Source organism: Malaya genurostris, chromosome 2 (genome assembly GCF_030247185.1).
Source record: "Malaya genurostris strain Urasoe2022 chromosome 2, Malgen_1.1, whole genome shotgun sequence".
Taxonomy (NCBI): domain Eukaryota; kingdom Metazoa; phylum Arthropoda; class Insecta; order Diptera; family Culicidae; genus Malaya; species Malaya genurostris.
This window is the reverse complement of record NC_080571.1, coordinates 114766971-114782124: the sequence shown is the minus strand read 5'-3', so window position 1 is coordinate 114782124 and position 15154 is coordinate 114766971. Positions and strand designations below refer to the sequence as shown.

At 35.9% G+C, this 15154-nt stretch overlaps 1 protein-coding gene across 6 annotated transcripts in view; it reads right to left on the bottom strand.

Moving 5' to 3' along the window:
* LOC131433165 (TBC1 domain family member 4) overlaps positions 1-15154 on the bottom strand; it is a 53968-nt gene that overhangs the window by 23344 nt on the left and 15470 nt on the right. For 3 of the 6 annotated variants that reach the window (XM_058600020.1, XM_058600021.1, XM_058600022.1), the window contains one exon: positions 13082-13286. In XM_058600020.1, the coding sequence (XP_058456003.1) occupies positions 13082-13286 (205 nt within the window). Of the gene's footprint in view, positions 1-1147; positions 1648-4070; positions 4395-13081; positions 13287-15154 lie in introns of those variants that run through there. The other 3 variants (XM_058600023.1, XM_058600024.1, XM_058600026.1) reach the window with 3 other exon arrangements.

Here is a 15154-nt window from a genome sequence, read left to right as displayed (position 1 = left end):
ATAACCATCAAACATCAAGCGCAATAATTGTTTTGGGAAGAAATTTGACAATGCTATATGTGAAGTGACATCAGAAGGAAGTAGTGTGCGACAAGTTTCCTAAACTAGGAGAAACAGATCGTACCATCCGCTACCAGCAACAAATTAATAATTTAAACAATGGATTAATCGAAAAACGGCCAAAATGGGCTTGAAGGCACGGCAAAGTCATTCTGCAGCATGACAACGATTATCTTTGAAAGAACGACTTTTTAAACTTGTACACCCAGTATTACACCGTTTTACGGCAATTTTAAGATTCTGTATGTGAGTTATGCCGATATTTTCTCATGATGTTATTTTTTCTCTTTTTCCCTATCTATCACAAATCAACTGACAAAGTCGATTTATTTACACCATAAAGGCATGGGAGGACAGCAAATGTTCGAGATTTGTTGCACTACTTTTGCTATTTTCACTGTTTTTCGGGTATACAACAACACTAACAGTAATCGTTATCGATCGTCATGAAGGAGCCGAGGTGTCTCCGTTAAAATTGACCACGAAGCATACAGAGTAGAAGTAGCGAACGACCGTATCATGGAGTTAGTTCATTTTATTGTGATGAAAAATATTATTCAATATTCCAATTATTTTCATCAAAACGGTACACATTGTTGAAGTGTCAGTTTTGAACTGATTTGAAATTTTGTTAAAAATATTTATAAATTCATTTTTCGCTATCGTCAGAATTAACGCAATGAAATTGTGGGCATCGGGAAAATTAAGTGAGGAAAAAAAAGTTGAAACGATATGAAGATACTCCACGAAACCGGCTCTACTTAACCATTTCTCTACACGAATGTCATCTTCTCAAACGTGAAACATGTAATAATGAATGACATAGCTAAATTAAGTTTACGTTGTGAATTTTAAACACACAATAATAATTTTCGCTTGATGTAAAGAAAGAACGGCGTTACCCGATTGAAAATGTATTTGCCAGCTATTTTTAATCACATTTGGTCGTTTTTCTTTATTTGCGAGACAGACACGGTGTATTATTTTGTCGTTGTTTGACTCCTGAATGTAGCTACTCTAAAGTCATTCATTCTGGATGAGCGATAGAGTTATTTTCAATTCAAATAATTTCAACATAAAAACTTACACTTTTCTTCATTCGTCCAGACGAGGCATCGCTCCACGATGTGACGGGGTAATGGTCCTTGTATAGAGGTAAAGTAAACATTATCACTGATGCTACACCAACGGGCGGAAATAATATTTGGATCCAATTGTATCGATCTCACACCACTGCGCGTAATATTTTATCTTCAATCTAATGGAAACCAGTCGCTTGTACTTTTGTTTAATGCAATTTCCGTTGACAACCTTCACATACTTTCACTTGAAATATATACGTAAACTATAACTCAACCGATCGAAGTGCGAAACCCATCTCACAACACAATTCAATTCTGTGCACTTCGAACTGATCACCCAATTCGATTTAATTAGTGTGAACGATTGATTTGTTTACACTCGCTGAGACAGCCTTTTTTATTGCTTTGTTTTTCAGGATACAGACAGTAAATCGTGTGGCACTCGTTTCAATTGGACTTTATTCAACGTTGTGCTAGTGTTGTTTGAAGATCATTTTCATTTCAGCTAGCAGGGTAGGACAATTTAGATAAGTTGCTTGAGCACTTGATGATATCAACATTAAATTCTCAGTTGTGTGAAACACATTTGGAAAAACATGTATTGTAGTTTCGAATAAAATAAAATCTTCCCCCCGAAAATAATATAAAAACATTTTGAACAAGTTACTCCTTCTTTTTCCTTCCGACCGAGCCTACCGTCTTTGCTTGAGAGTAAGATTTGGTTTATGATACTTTGCCTCACTTATCTTATTTATATGTTCTTCGAAGACAAAATTTTTGTTACACATTTCACGTACAAATCTCCAAATGACTAGGGGAACGTGCCACTTGAGCCAATTAGTTTTGAGGGGTTTCTCACCTTTAAACGTGCTCGTACTGACACTGAAGATGCTGAACGCTACGGCCGGCCAAATGAGGCAATTTTTGAAAACAATAATTCATAATTGCGTTAAAGGTATCATACAGCAGTGTGCACATTATTTTGCATCAACATTTGTCTATGATGCAGCTGTTGTCATAGTGGGTGCTACGTTTGCTAACGTTGAACAAAAACGAAAATGTGTTATTGATTCCCAACGCGGTTGGAGCTGTTTCCCCGAAATAGACAGAATTTTTTGCGTCGATATGTAACAATGGACGAAACCTGGATACACTCCAGTGTCAAAGTGGTCGTCAGCTCGAGGACGGCAATCGATGAAAACAATCCAAGCAGCTTGAAAACGCAAACTATCGAAAAAGTGAAACCGACGACCGAAACTATCAATTTTGAACTTTGCATTGGCCGATTGATGCGTTTGATAAACGAAATCGATGAGAAAAGAATTTGAATGAAAAGAAAAAAAGCGCTTTTTCACCAAGACAATGCGTCATGTCGCTTGCCACCGTGGCATGAATTGGGCTTCGAAATTCGGCCGCAGCCATTATAGCTGTATTTCGAAATGGACATTTTTTTACCATCTGTGATTGGTGTCACATCCGTTTGGTAGATTAAGAATCGTGCAACTGAAATATCCACCTTAGTTTCGGTTTTGTTACTGCACCACATCAATTATCTATCAGATATAAAAATTATAAATAATTTCGATAAAGAGCCTGTATCCGATTTTTTATTCAATGAGAACAGCTATTTCATATTGTTTGACGGTTCGACTTAATATGTTGTATTCATCAAAATAAATAAGAGACATTGTAAGTCCACTATCGAAGGGTTGCATACTACAACTTCAACTACCACTAGTATTTAGAGAAAAAAAAACGTTTGAGTTTCCACCTGTTTACTCATATAAGAACTAAAACACGTTAATTTTTAGCTCTACAAACATCAAAATATTTCCTTTGATAAAGACCTGATAAATCCTATGGTAGTATTACAGCAGCAATATTACATTTCATTTACGTTCGTTGTATCATACATTTAAAAATCAAACGATATATATGCTCAGTGCCATATTTTTTAGTTAAATATTCAGTTCGCAAAATTACCCTTTCGGCGAGATGCCCGATTCGGCGAAGACGCTTTCGACGTAAATACCAGTTCGGCTCTCGGTATTATGGTTTTCAGCTCAATGACCATCTCCTGTATAATTAGAGTTGTATTGTTATATAAAACATCAAAACGTTGCTAATTTTTGATATCATGGTATGTTAAAGTTATGGAAAGCTTTCAGCTTACAAGAGAAACGGTAACATATCAAATACAAAATGGCATTTAAATGTCATAAAACTAACCTGGATTTCTGTGAAAAGGAATTACTGTTTTTTCATGCATGCTATATGGAAACCGCAAAGTAGTTTCATCGCAAGATATCTTTATATCAAATTTTCTCCTGATTACTATTGAGATATTTTTGAGATTGTATCGCTGGTTGGCTGCATGAAACCCATCTCGCTATACCTGTCCCCATATAACGTTATAAACCGTAATGTTAGAAAACAAAATTCAAAGTAAATCAAATTGAAAATACAATTGGTTCGATTCGTTCTTTGTATTATTTTACTGTTGCCAGTCTAACAAAATTTGACGTGTATCTTTTCGATTCACGAGTTGATTGCTTCGAACTTCAACAGTTTTATCTTTTATTTTTATTTTTGAAGTCTCGAAAGACTCCACCCAAAAATGTTCGGAGAGAATGTGTAAGTTGTGAATACAATTGTTTCGAATTGAAAAGGCTAAAATGTACTCATTTAAAGTATTAACATGTGATACGTTTGATGTTCAACAAGGACCAAAATTGTTGTCTGTATGCGCCAAAATAATAAGTTACTCGCTGGTTGTCCTCAACTTGAATACTGAAACTGATGCTATTTACTGTACTGCTGTATGACTGATGAGGGAACTCTATTCAGCAGACTGTTTCATAACCACTATTATCTGCATCTGCAGAATAATTTCCACCTATCTTGCATGCAGCACAACACTTTACCAACCGTTATTCTTTGCAGTATCGCATGCAGCAACACTCTTTGAATGTCTGGATCTGATTCGTACTGATGCGAAGTTTCCACGATGCGAGGAAAAACGTGCAATTAATTTAATTAGTCGAACACGAAGTAGGTTTTACTTTTAATATCTTAGAAAAAGGAAATCACAGGCACTTTGTCTTCCGATATAACTTTCGATTTCTGTTTGGCACTTTTTATCTAGACAAGAGCTCAAGAAATTTTCTTCCTCGTTTTTCTCACACGCGCTTGCAAGAAAAAATCCGACTGAGTCGTGCAGCGGTTTCAAATACAACCGAAATGTTCGGGAAATAAAATTAAACTAGCCGACCAGTTTGGCATGAAAAACAAATGCGGCTTCCACGCGGTTACAGTGAGAAAAATATATACATATGTGTACAGAAGTCCTACACGAAACAGAGTGGGCAGCAGCGGGCGGAAAATCTGGTTCAGAATCACCACAGCATATACAATACGTTTATGTGCAAATCGTGCAGTAGTGTTCGTTTTGCCGTCTGGTTGTAACCGTGAAACTAAAAGCAACATTTTATCCGTTAGCGGTTCACATCACTTGTACTTCGGATGGACAGCTGGTGAGTGAGTGTGTTGCACCGGCGATTCTCACTCGATCGTGTGATCGTTAATGGTCTTTTCGCTTAAGTTTTGATCGATCTTCTACACCAATCAAGGGGGGGTCAAATGTCAATTAGTCACTTGTGAACACCGCAAACATATTCGTATCTGTATCTTCGCTATTCGAGCGAAGTAGGAAAGGCTTTCAATAACATTATCAACGTCACATCAATTGTATTTCTGTGATACGCGAATGTTTTATACAGAAGCAAAATACAAGACTGTTATTATGTCGAGGTGAACACATTATTATTTTGAGAAAATGATATATAAAAATCTCTTCGAGTCAATTGTCAATTCGTTACTTTGGCATTGTCGCCAAATGTAATTTGGTTAAGCTTATAGAGTAAGTTCATCTGAGCTCTGTTAGTCATCCCTTTAACGAAAACCATTAGTTAGAGTAAGATCTGTTGTTTCTGTTCGATAGATTGACTGCAAGAGTGAAATGAAATTAGGAGCATTCGCATCGAGTTTTCGCGTCACTAGTAATATTGTAGTATTGAACAATTTTCGAACTATTTTTTCTGCGGTATTGCTTCTTAGAGACGAAGCAAAGATATTGTACTCGATTTTATCACAACTCGTTGATTGATTTTTGTTTGTTATTTTGGATAGCGCATGCGTTATTATAAAGAACTATTTTTATTATTTCATTTACTTTCATTGTGTGGCGTTAGTCATTTTACTACACGGAACGACCGAAATTAGCTCTGCGCCTAATTCGTATTACTGTTTTTGAATTAGTTGATTTTAACAACAAAATTTCCAAAATAACTATAAAATTAGTTAAAATTTAGAATTTACTGTGCTGAAAAAAACTCTTATTTTTAGAGAAAGTGTTTAGTTGGCGAATATTCTGGACACAAACCAGCAATATTTCAATCCAACACGAAATTCTCATTGACAACTAATTTCGTTATTAAAATCAGAAACTTTGATTCTATTTATCTATCACCGTCATTACTGAAGGACAGCAGTGTCAAAGCAAAACAATCCATTAAAAAGCTAAAAGGGACAGTCTTGTTGAAACTGCTCGCAAATTGTTTAGATGTTTTTCGCATGTGTTACGATATATCCCTATATAATTTTCTAAACCGATATGTAAAAATGACGTAAACTGTTAGTGGAAAGTGTATTTATTCAGAATTTGTGCGCAGTTAAAGCGATTGTGGGTAATAATGTTTTTACGCGAAACAGTGAAGTGAGTTTCGAATGTTGCACTCTAATTGTACACGTCAAATGATGGTTTTTTGTATCTTCTCATTCCGGGCTACGCCGTCCGGTGTACTACTTGTATTCGGTTTTTGTTTTCCGAGTGCTCAAAGTTTTCAGTGAGAGAGTCGATTTTGCGAAGTCGAATGAAGAAAACAGCGATTTAGAAGTAAAATTTTCAAAAAGAAGTTTATGTTTCGCTTATGTCTTTTTCTCCAATACAACATCGTATTTATACCTGCAAATATAGAAAAGATAACCGCGACTGAAATTTTTTTCGGTAGTAGTGTGCCATCTAGTGGCTAGTAGTCATTACGGTGTTAACGAGCGCCATATAGCTGCTAATTGCAGAAACCAATTCAACCATTTATGTTGGTTGAAAACAACGTTTTATTTCTCTAATTCAACTAAAAAATTAGTTGAATGGATATGAAGCGTGCCTTAGCTAAGAAATGACAGCACGTTTAATTGGTGAATTCAACTAAAAAAATAGCCATTTCAACAAATATTTTATTATTATTAAGAGAATTAGAATTAAAAAATCTAAATTAGCAAAAGTAAGATTTTTTTAGTTGTCTCAAAAAATAACTAACTAAAATCAGAAAATCAACTAATTTTTTCGCCAAAATGCTAATTTCGGTCTTTCCGTGTAGTATTATTATTATTATATCTATTATTTAGCCCCAATTTTAACCTGCATTTGTCATTATCAGGAGCTGATATCGTGTTTTTTAAAGGCACAGTTTCAGTTTCAGCGAGCTAATGTTATTCGTATTCACGTCAATCCGGTTATGTCGCTGACATCACTCATCCGCCTATTTTACATTTCACTATTATATCACAGGAACCAAAAGCTATAGTAACCAGAGACAAACGTTTATTTTATTAAACCAAATCGAAGTAGCTAGAGAAATCTTTGTTAGGGAAGCTTATGACAATAATTCGCAATCGGTGTATTGATTTGTTATGTAAATATTGAATATTCAATAACTTAGCAAGCAACCGTTAATAATTAGTGCCAGAAAGTATGGACGCAACCAAAAACCGCTGCCATTTCGCAATGGTTCAGAATCTGCCAATTTTTATGGCTGCGTCCTGTTGTTTACACTCTTCTCTAACCACTTGTGCAGTTGTTTATTTGTTTTCATTAGTTTGCTTCGAAATGCGTGGACTTTCAGCAGAACAACGTCGAAAAATTGTGTACAAATGGTTCATAGAACGCGGACTGTCACTGAGAAAGATAGCAAAAATGGAAGGAGTAAGTGAAAAAGCCATGCGAAATGCAATCAGGAAGTTCGGTGAGGATAACATCTTTGAGGATAAACCAAAAACGGGTCGAAAAAAGGTCCTGCTAACCCTCAGTTGGATAAACGTATACTGAAGGTGTTCGAGCAAAAGAAAAAGGTTTCTGTTCAGGATGTGGCCAAAAAAGTGGGCACTTCGAAGTCAAATGTTCTTCGTGCTAAAGAACGTTTGAATCTTCGAACCTATAAGAAGCAGAAACAACCAAAACGTAGTCCGAAACAAGAAGCATCGAACAGGCCGAGGGTTATAAAGCTGTACAATACGATTCTTGCTGGAAATTTGAACTGCATAATCATGGACGACGAAAACTACATGAAACTCGATTACAAATCCTTGCCGGGACCACAATATTATTCGGTGCGATAAGGGCAAGTGTTAAACCAGTCCGAGACATCGATTAAAGTCGAAAAATTTGGTAAGAAAGTTATGATCTGGCAAGCAATTTGCAGCTGCGGTAAGATTTCAAAACCCTTCATCACCACTGCTTAAATGAATTCAAAGTCACAAGGATCCTGTTGTCTTCTGGCCAGATCTTGCTTCTTGCCACTAATCGAGATTAACGGTAGAATGGTATATTACCAAAAATGTCCCAAGAGCCATGAATCCACCAAATTGCCCACAACTTCGACCAATTGAGGAATTTCGGGCATTAACGAAGGCACATCTTAGGAAACATGTCTCGGCAGCCGAAACCATTCAACAGTTCGAAAAAGATTGGAAAAAAGTGTCAAAACTTGTCGCCAAGAAGTCTGTACGGAATTTAATGAGAAACGTTCTCAAGAAGGTGCGCCAGCTAGTCTACAATGGCTAAGTAGCAAATGTTGAGAATAATATTCTGTTGTTGTAGTCTAATATTATCAGTATATCGAATAAAATTTGAATATCTAATACTTGTAAATTATTTACAGCGAAATCAAAGTGCGTCCATACTTTCTGGGACAGTCTTTATGAGAAATTATTTGTTATTAAAATTTTTCTGTAATATGCTGATTAGCTCAAACTGACATTGAAAAGCATAAACTCTGATGATATCCAAATTCAAACAAAATCATTCTGAATAGATTACCATAAAATTTACATGAATTGAATCACGAATCATCAAATCGCAAACGTTCAATAATGAGACACATAACCAATCATAGGCACTTCTGGATTTCCGAATGTGTAATCCATATACTATTCTCGTTGATACTTGTCGACTTTGTTATTCATGATTATTTTAACAATACTATATATCAATATGATTTTTTTGTGTGATTTTGGTATACTTAAGTTTTCGATAAAAATCGAAAGTTTGTAGTTTTTCCTCGAAAGTTTTGCGAAGAGTAAAGCGTCAAATATAAAATCAGTTCGGTAAATCGTGAAAGAAAAAGTAAACAAAGAGAAATTGTCATTTGCAGTTAGGCCTTTTTGTCGTGGGACGGTCGAATTGAATAATGCTGAACATGGCTCGCATTCACTTGGCCTCAGATACATTCCTCGGCATCTTAGAGCTAAGGCAGTGTGCCTTATTCAATATGTCGTTGAAAACAAACAGTTAAGTAACCAAAATTTGACAGAAGCTGCTATATTGCTATATTGTATACAACATTTTTAATCCGGTAGAAGATGCTATAAGAACTCGAGTCGGCGAGGAGGCGAGATGGACCGATACTGGTCTTAGCCGTCAAACTGACACAGCAAAGAAAAAAAAGAACTCGAGCCTCTCAATGCATGAACCGTGAGAGAATTTTGCTACTCCACTTCGCTCCACTTCATACTCTGAGTATTTCACGCCCTTAAAAAAATTACAGTCTGATAATGATCGTTGCTGTGTGGAATTTCCCAAGAGAGAATCGCAAGTTGACAATTATCGCAGAAAATCGAATCGATGATTCAACTTGATGATTCTCATACTAGGTTGCAATATTTCAAAACCCCACTGCTTAAATGAATTCAAAGTCACAAGGATCCTGTTGTCTTCTGGCCAGATCTTGCTTCTTGCCACTAATCGAGATTAACGGTAGAATGGTATATTACCAAAAATGTCCCAAGAGCCATGAATCCACCAAATTGCCCACAACTTCGACCAATTGAGGAATTTCGGGCATTAACGAAGGCACATCTTAGGAAACATGTCTCGGCAGCCGAAACCATTCAACAGTTCGAAAAAGATTGGAAAAAAGTGTCAAAACTTGTCGCCAAGAAGTCTGTACGGAATTTAATGAGAAACGTTCTCAAGAAGGTGCGCCAGCTAGTCTACAATGGCTAAGTAGCAAATGTTGAGAATAATATTCTGTTGTTGTAGTCTAATATTATCAGTATATCGAATAAAATTTGAATATCTAATACTTGTAAATTATTTACAGCGAAATCAAAGTGCGTCCATACTTTCTGGGACAGTCTTTATGAGAAATTATTTGTTATTAAAATTTTTCTGTAATATGCTGATTAGCTCAAACTGACATTGAAAAGCATAAACTCTGATGATATCCAAATTCAAACAAAATCATTCTGAATAGATTACCATAAAATTTACATGAATTGAATCACGAATCATCAAATCGCAAACGTTCAATAATGAGACACATAACCAATCATAGGCACTTCTGGATTTCCGAATGTGTAATCCATATACTATTCTCGTTGATACTTGTCGACTTTGTTATTCATGATTATTTTAACAATACTATATATCAATATGATTTTTTTGTGTGATTTTGGTATACATGAACCAACAATTAATTTCATCAGTACAACAGTACTGCTGTTGTGACCAGAGCTGCAAATTGTCAGTCATGTCAAATGACCTTGACAGACTGACTAAAATCATCGTCAACTGTAATCGGTACGGTCAAAGTGTCTGTTAAATGAGATACTCGATAGTTCAATGACCAAGTATAGTATAAGTATAGTTATTTTGCTGGTTGTCCTGATAACGTGCTGTGATTGGCTCGTGAGAACTTGGTGTACTTTTGGAAAACATTTCGACTTTTATTATGCACATTTAAGTAAAGACTTTTCGAATGGATTGGTGGTTGAAACATATAAATCCATTAACAAATGAAGAAGTTATATGCGGTCAAAATTAGGACAGAAAAAGGTTACGCGACGATTTTTTAAATTTTTAATTGCCCTCAGCCCAGTATAGTGAAGAGTAGACATTTTTAATACTAAAAAATTATGTGAATGAAGTGTAATAAAAGTTTGTATCAAAAACTAGTTATAAACATTGGGTGCGTTGCTACCTATAGACTAGAGTGAATTACTTTAGCGTGTAGGCACAATTTACGTAGTATAAATGTAAAAAAAGATTATTCGGATCGTTCATTTCCGATTAGTATGTACGTTGCAGTTGAAATATCGCGAATTAAATTTGAGACTAAAAGGAAAATTCTGCAAACAAGAGGCACTGGGAAGGAGGTTACCCAAAATCATATTCTGTTGGAGATAGTGCACCAACTGTAGAGACACCATTCGCGATAGAGAAATTAGGTCAGAAAGCAATCAGTTGGCAAGCGATTGGCACATGTGGCTTAAGTTTTTCAATTTTCTGTTCAAAACGAACTATAAATGCAGTAATTTATGAAATTATATGTTTGAAGAACAGGTTGATACCATTAAGCACCAATCTCGAAAACACTTCTGGCCAAATTTAACATCGATACATTACATAACATCGCAATGAAATTTGTTTAGAAATACATAGCAGCGAAAAAGCGCCATCGATATTCGCGAGGAAGTCACACTGGATAAATTACTTAACTGTTTGTTTTCAACGACATATTGAATAAGGCACACTGCCTTAGCTCTAAGATGCCGAGGAATGTATCTGAGGCCAAGTGAATGCGAGCCATGTTCAGCATTATTCAATTCGACCGTCCCACGACAAAAAGGCCTAACTGCAAATGACAATTTCTCTTTGTTTACTTTTTCTTTCACGATTTACCGAACTGATTTTATATTTGACGCTTTACTCTTCGCAAAACTTTCGAGGAAAAACTACAAACTTTCGATTTTTATCGAAAACTTTAGAGAATTTACAATAATGGCTCCGTTATAATCAAAAGAGAAAGTAAACGAAGAGAGGCTCTCATTTGCAGTTAGGCCCTTTTGTCGTGGGACCAGTGTTGGTGATTGCCGAAAATTTGACAGAAGCTGCTATATTGCTATATTGTATACAACATTTTTAATCCGGTAGAAGATGCTATAAGAACTCGAGTCGGCGAGGAGGCGAGATGGACCGATACTGGTCTTAGCCGTCAAACTGACACAGCAAAGAAAAAAAAGAACTCGAGCCTCTCAATGCATGAACCGTGAGAGAATTTTGCTACTCCACTTCGCTCCACTTCATACTCTGAGTATTTCACGCCCTTAAAAAAATTACAGTCTGATAATGATCGTTGCTGTGTGGAATTTCCCAAGAGAGAATCGCAAGTTGACAATTATCGCAGAAAATCGAATCGATGATTCAACTTGATGATTCTCATACTAGGTTGCAATATTTCAAAACCCTTGTGTGGAGCATTCACAGACATTTTCATAGACACAACTTATACAAAGGTTATATGCACATAGTTAGAATAAGCGGCAATAGTAAAATTATTCTATCGCAATTGTCAACTGCCTGTATAAAATCGGATCGCGAAACGAGAATAAGCGACCGTTTGTTGCTTCAGAGAGGATCCCCACAGCAGCGTGCTAACCTTTGATTCTCAGAAATATCATCGAGTGAAATTCGCACTCGCACTGGTGTAGATTCTATGTTAAATGAGCCATGCCATGTTTTTGTTGTTGCGATGATTTCCGTTTCTCTTTGATGGCACTGATTCAATCGTTGAAGAGTTGCCAGTGAACGTTCTTTGATACGATAAAAGCCATCCTTGCGTGGGACTATCGAATTGGTCTATCGCATTCCAGGAAAATTCGCCTCTTTTAAGGACCAGTAAATCAATCAACACGAGTTGATGGTTCAATGCATGAGGCACTGATCTTCCAAGCCAGTTGTCTTAAGTTAGAGTCCAGGCTTGGAAGGATTCAGATTACGATTAAACAGCTACTGATGATTGGGTATATTAGTGTTTCATATTCAGATATGTTCAGAAGTCATAACTGATTTTAAAGATTAAAGGTTTGGATACGATTGGTAAGGAATAGAACATTAGCAGTAAGCTGGAGTATTGGTAAGATGCAACTAAATACGAGTCGATCACTTACCGCTGCCAGATTTTAGTTAAGTTTAACGCTCACACATCAAATGAAATGAAAACATTATTTTCCATACGTTTTCAAAAAGCAATAGCAAGGCACTCCGACATTAGAGTACGTTTGTTTGGTTTGCTGAGTCACACAGATTTCAATACAAGATCACAGATCTTACTATACCCACACGGCGCAGAGCTACAGCAATCGCAAATGCTTTGCTAGTGATGCGATATAATCTCATATCATGCATGTGTATATACTCTGGAGGTGCTATTAACACCGCTAACTTCACACCTTTTTTCGTGGAGGGTGCGCGAATCAGGTCTGGCTTGAAATCAGAATTTAGCGGTAAACGTTTGTGATGTTTGCTTTGTCATTCTATATTATTCTCTAAGGGGTTGTTTGTTTCGCGTGTTTGAATGGAGGTTTAGCGTTTTTTTTTCAAATATAAGTTAATTACGAACACCCTTTTGGGGCATAATACTGCCTGAGCTTCGAGCTTTGTTTCGAAATATGCTTTCAGTCCCTCAATAAACCTATCAATTACCTTCTCGTGATAGCCAACCAAATAAAGTTGGAAACGTTAGTACAGTAATTATTTGGAACGAATTTAAAGCTAACGTTTGGATACGATAAATTTTGAAAATATAACATTCGGAACTCACCTGTTCGTATTTTTCACACTCGTATAGATGAATATGCAGTAGAGGATCCTGCGGAGTTTTCAGCAAATAAACTAGACCATATTCTGGACCGTAGATTTCTGCTACGTTGTCATTGCCAATAGTGATAGGCAAGATACGTGTGCTGTTGGGTTTTGGAATCAGAAAATCTGAGTTTTTCTTCACTTTTTCTTGCTTGACGATAACTCTGGAAATGAAATTCAAATGAAATGAATTCAAATGAAATGAAATTCAAATGAAATTAAATTCAAATGAAACAAATCTGCTTTAGCTTTACATCTTATCACTTAACTGTTTCGTCTTCGACTCGTCAGTACATAGCAGTTTATGTTGAGCAGCTCAACATGAACCGCTAAGCAGACATAAAGTTTCTGTTAAGTACAGATCACTTTTTTGTTTGCACCGAAGTGCAACGTCTTTACTGTGTACTGTACTGTACATAAAGTATAAAAACGGTTATGTGCCCTAAGCACAAAATAGGTTAACCCCTCAGTGGCCACCACATGAATCGGCTAGTATAAGTCAAAACAAGTTTACGTTCGACACGAAAGTAAAGACATTGCACTTCGGCGCAACTGTATATAGCAGAAACTTTATGTCTGCTTAGCGGTTTATGTTGAACTGCTGGGTAACATAACAGTTCAACATAAACTGTTATGTACTAACGAGTCGAAGACGAAACATAAAGTATAAATTTATATTTCATATTATATATATTTACACTGTAGTTTAGCATTTACTTCAACTTTGTCACTATCACGTGATTACAGTCATCATCAGTGTTTTATACAACAGATAATAAAAACTGATACACTGATAAATACTGTGAATAACAGATGAATTACATTTGTTATACTTAGGAAAAGTGTAATTGCATGACAGTGAAAAAATAGAATTACATGGCAATTAAAAGTGTTATTGTCAATAGAATCTACTAATGATCTAGCTAAAAAGTAGCGATATTTAGTCTTTTACTGTTTTTACCTAGATTATTAGTGTGAGTAATACTGTGAAACCCCACTTGTGATACAATTTTCATATAACATACCATTCGATTCAATTCGTCGAGATCGCAAAATGTCTGTGTGTAAGTTATATTGTTGTGCATTCACATTTCTCGAAGAATGCTAGGAATCGAATTGAAACAAACTTGAGTTCAATTAAAAAGATCTTGTGGTCACAAAACTCCCATATTTTACCCGGATCCGACCTTCGGTTGTAGAATATACAAGTATAATTATGCGGATATATGCAAAAAAAACTCTTACTAATCCACCTAGTTGTGTGATAATGCCTTTGTTTTGCCATTCCAAAAGTCTCATTAAAACTTATTTTTTCATTGAGATTGATTCATATTGATTCGGGTAGTTCACAAAAGCGTGTTTCTGCACTTACGTCGCATATTCGGCAACATTTCAGAAACCAAATGTATTAGCAGATATAAGTTTGAACTTGATTATTGGCAAAAACTGAAAAAATGCGGATAAAAAAGGACGCTATTTGTCGGTTACGTCATTTATACGATTATGTCTCCAGAGCTGGATATGTTGGTCATATGATCTTCGAATCTGATCAATGGTGTAAAATCAATTCTTCCATTTTCGAAAATAGTGAGCGAAGAAGAGCAAAGTGTGGCTTGTCGGGTACGTCATTTCTACAATGATATCTTCGGAACCGCAAGGGTCAACCATGTGATTTTCGAACTTGATCTACAATCCAATAGTTTTTAGTTTGTTGAAATCGATTCAACCTTCTCCGAGAAAATGGAGCGCTTTGCGTTCCTTCAGAAATTATAAGATAAAGGTTTTAACAATTACCAATCGTCACTCAAGTGGCGATACAAAAAATCGTAAAAGCACAGCAACACTGTGATAAAAACTGTCAAATTCGGTCTCCGGTTTCCAGTTTAAGGAAAAACGGGAAATAGTGGAAAACAACAAAACAGAACTCCCTTCAATTTTATATGGATTTATTAAATCGATTTTTATAAACTTAATATTAAACGAAAAGTATTTTTTCGATACAGAAGCGTACTCAGCAAAAAAATTTCTGTGG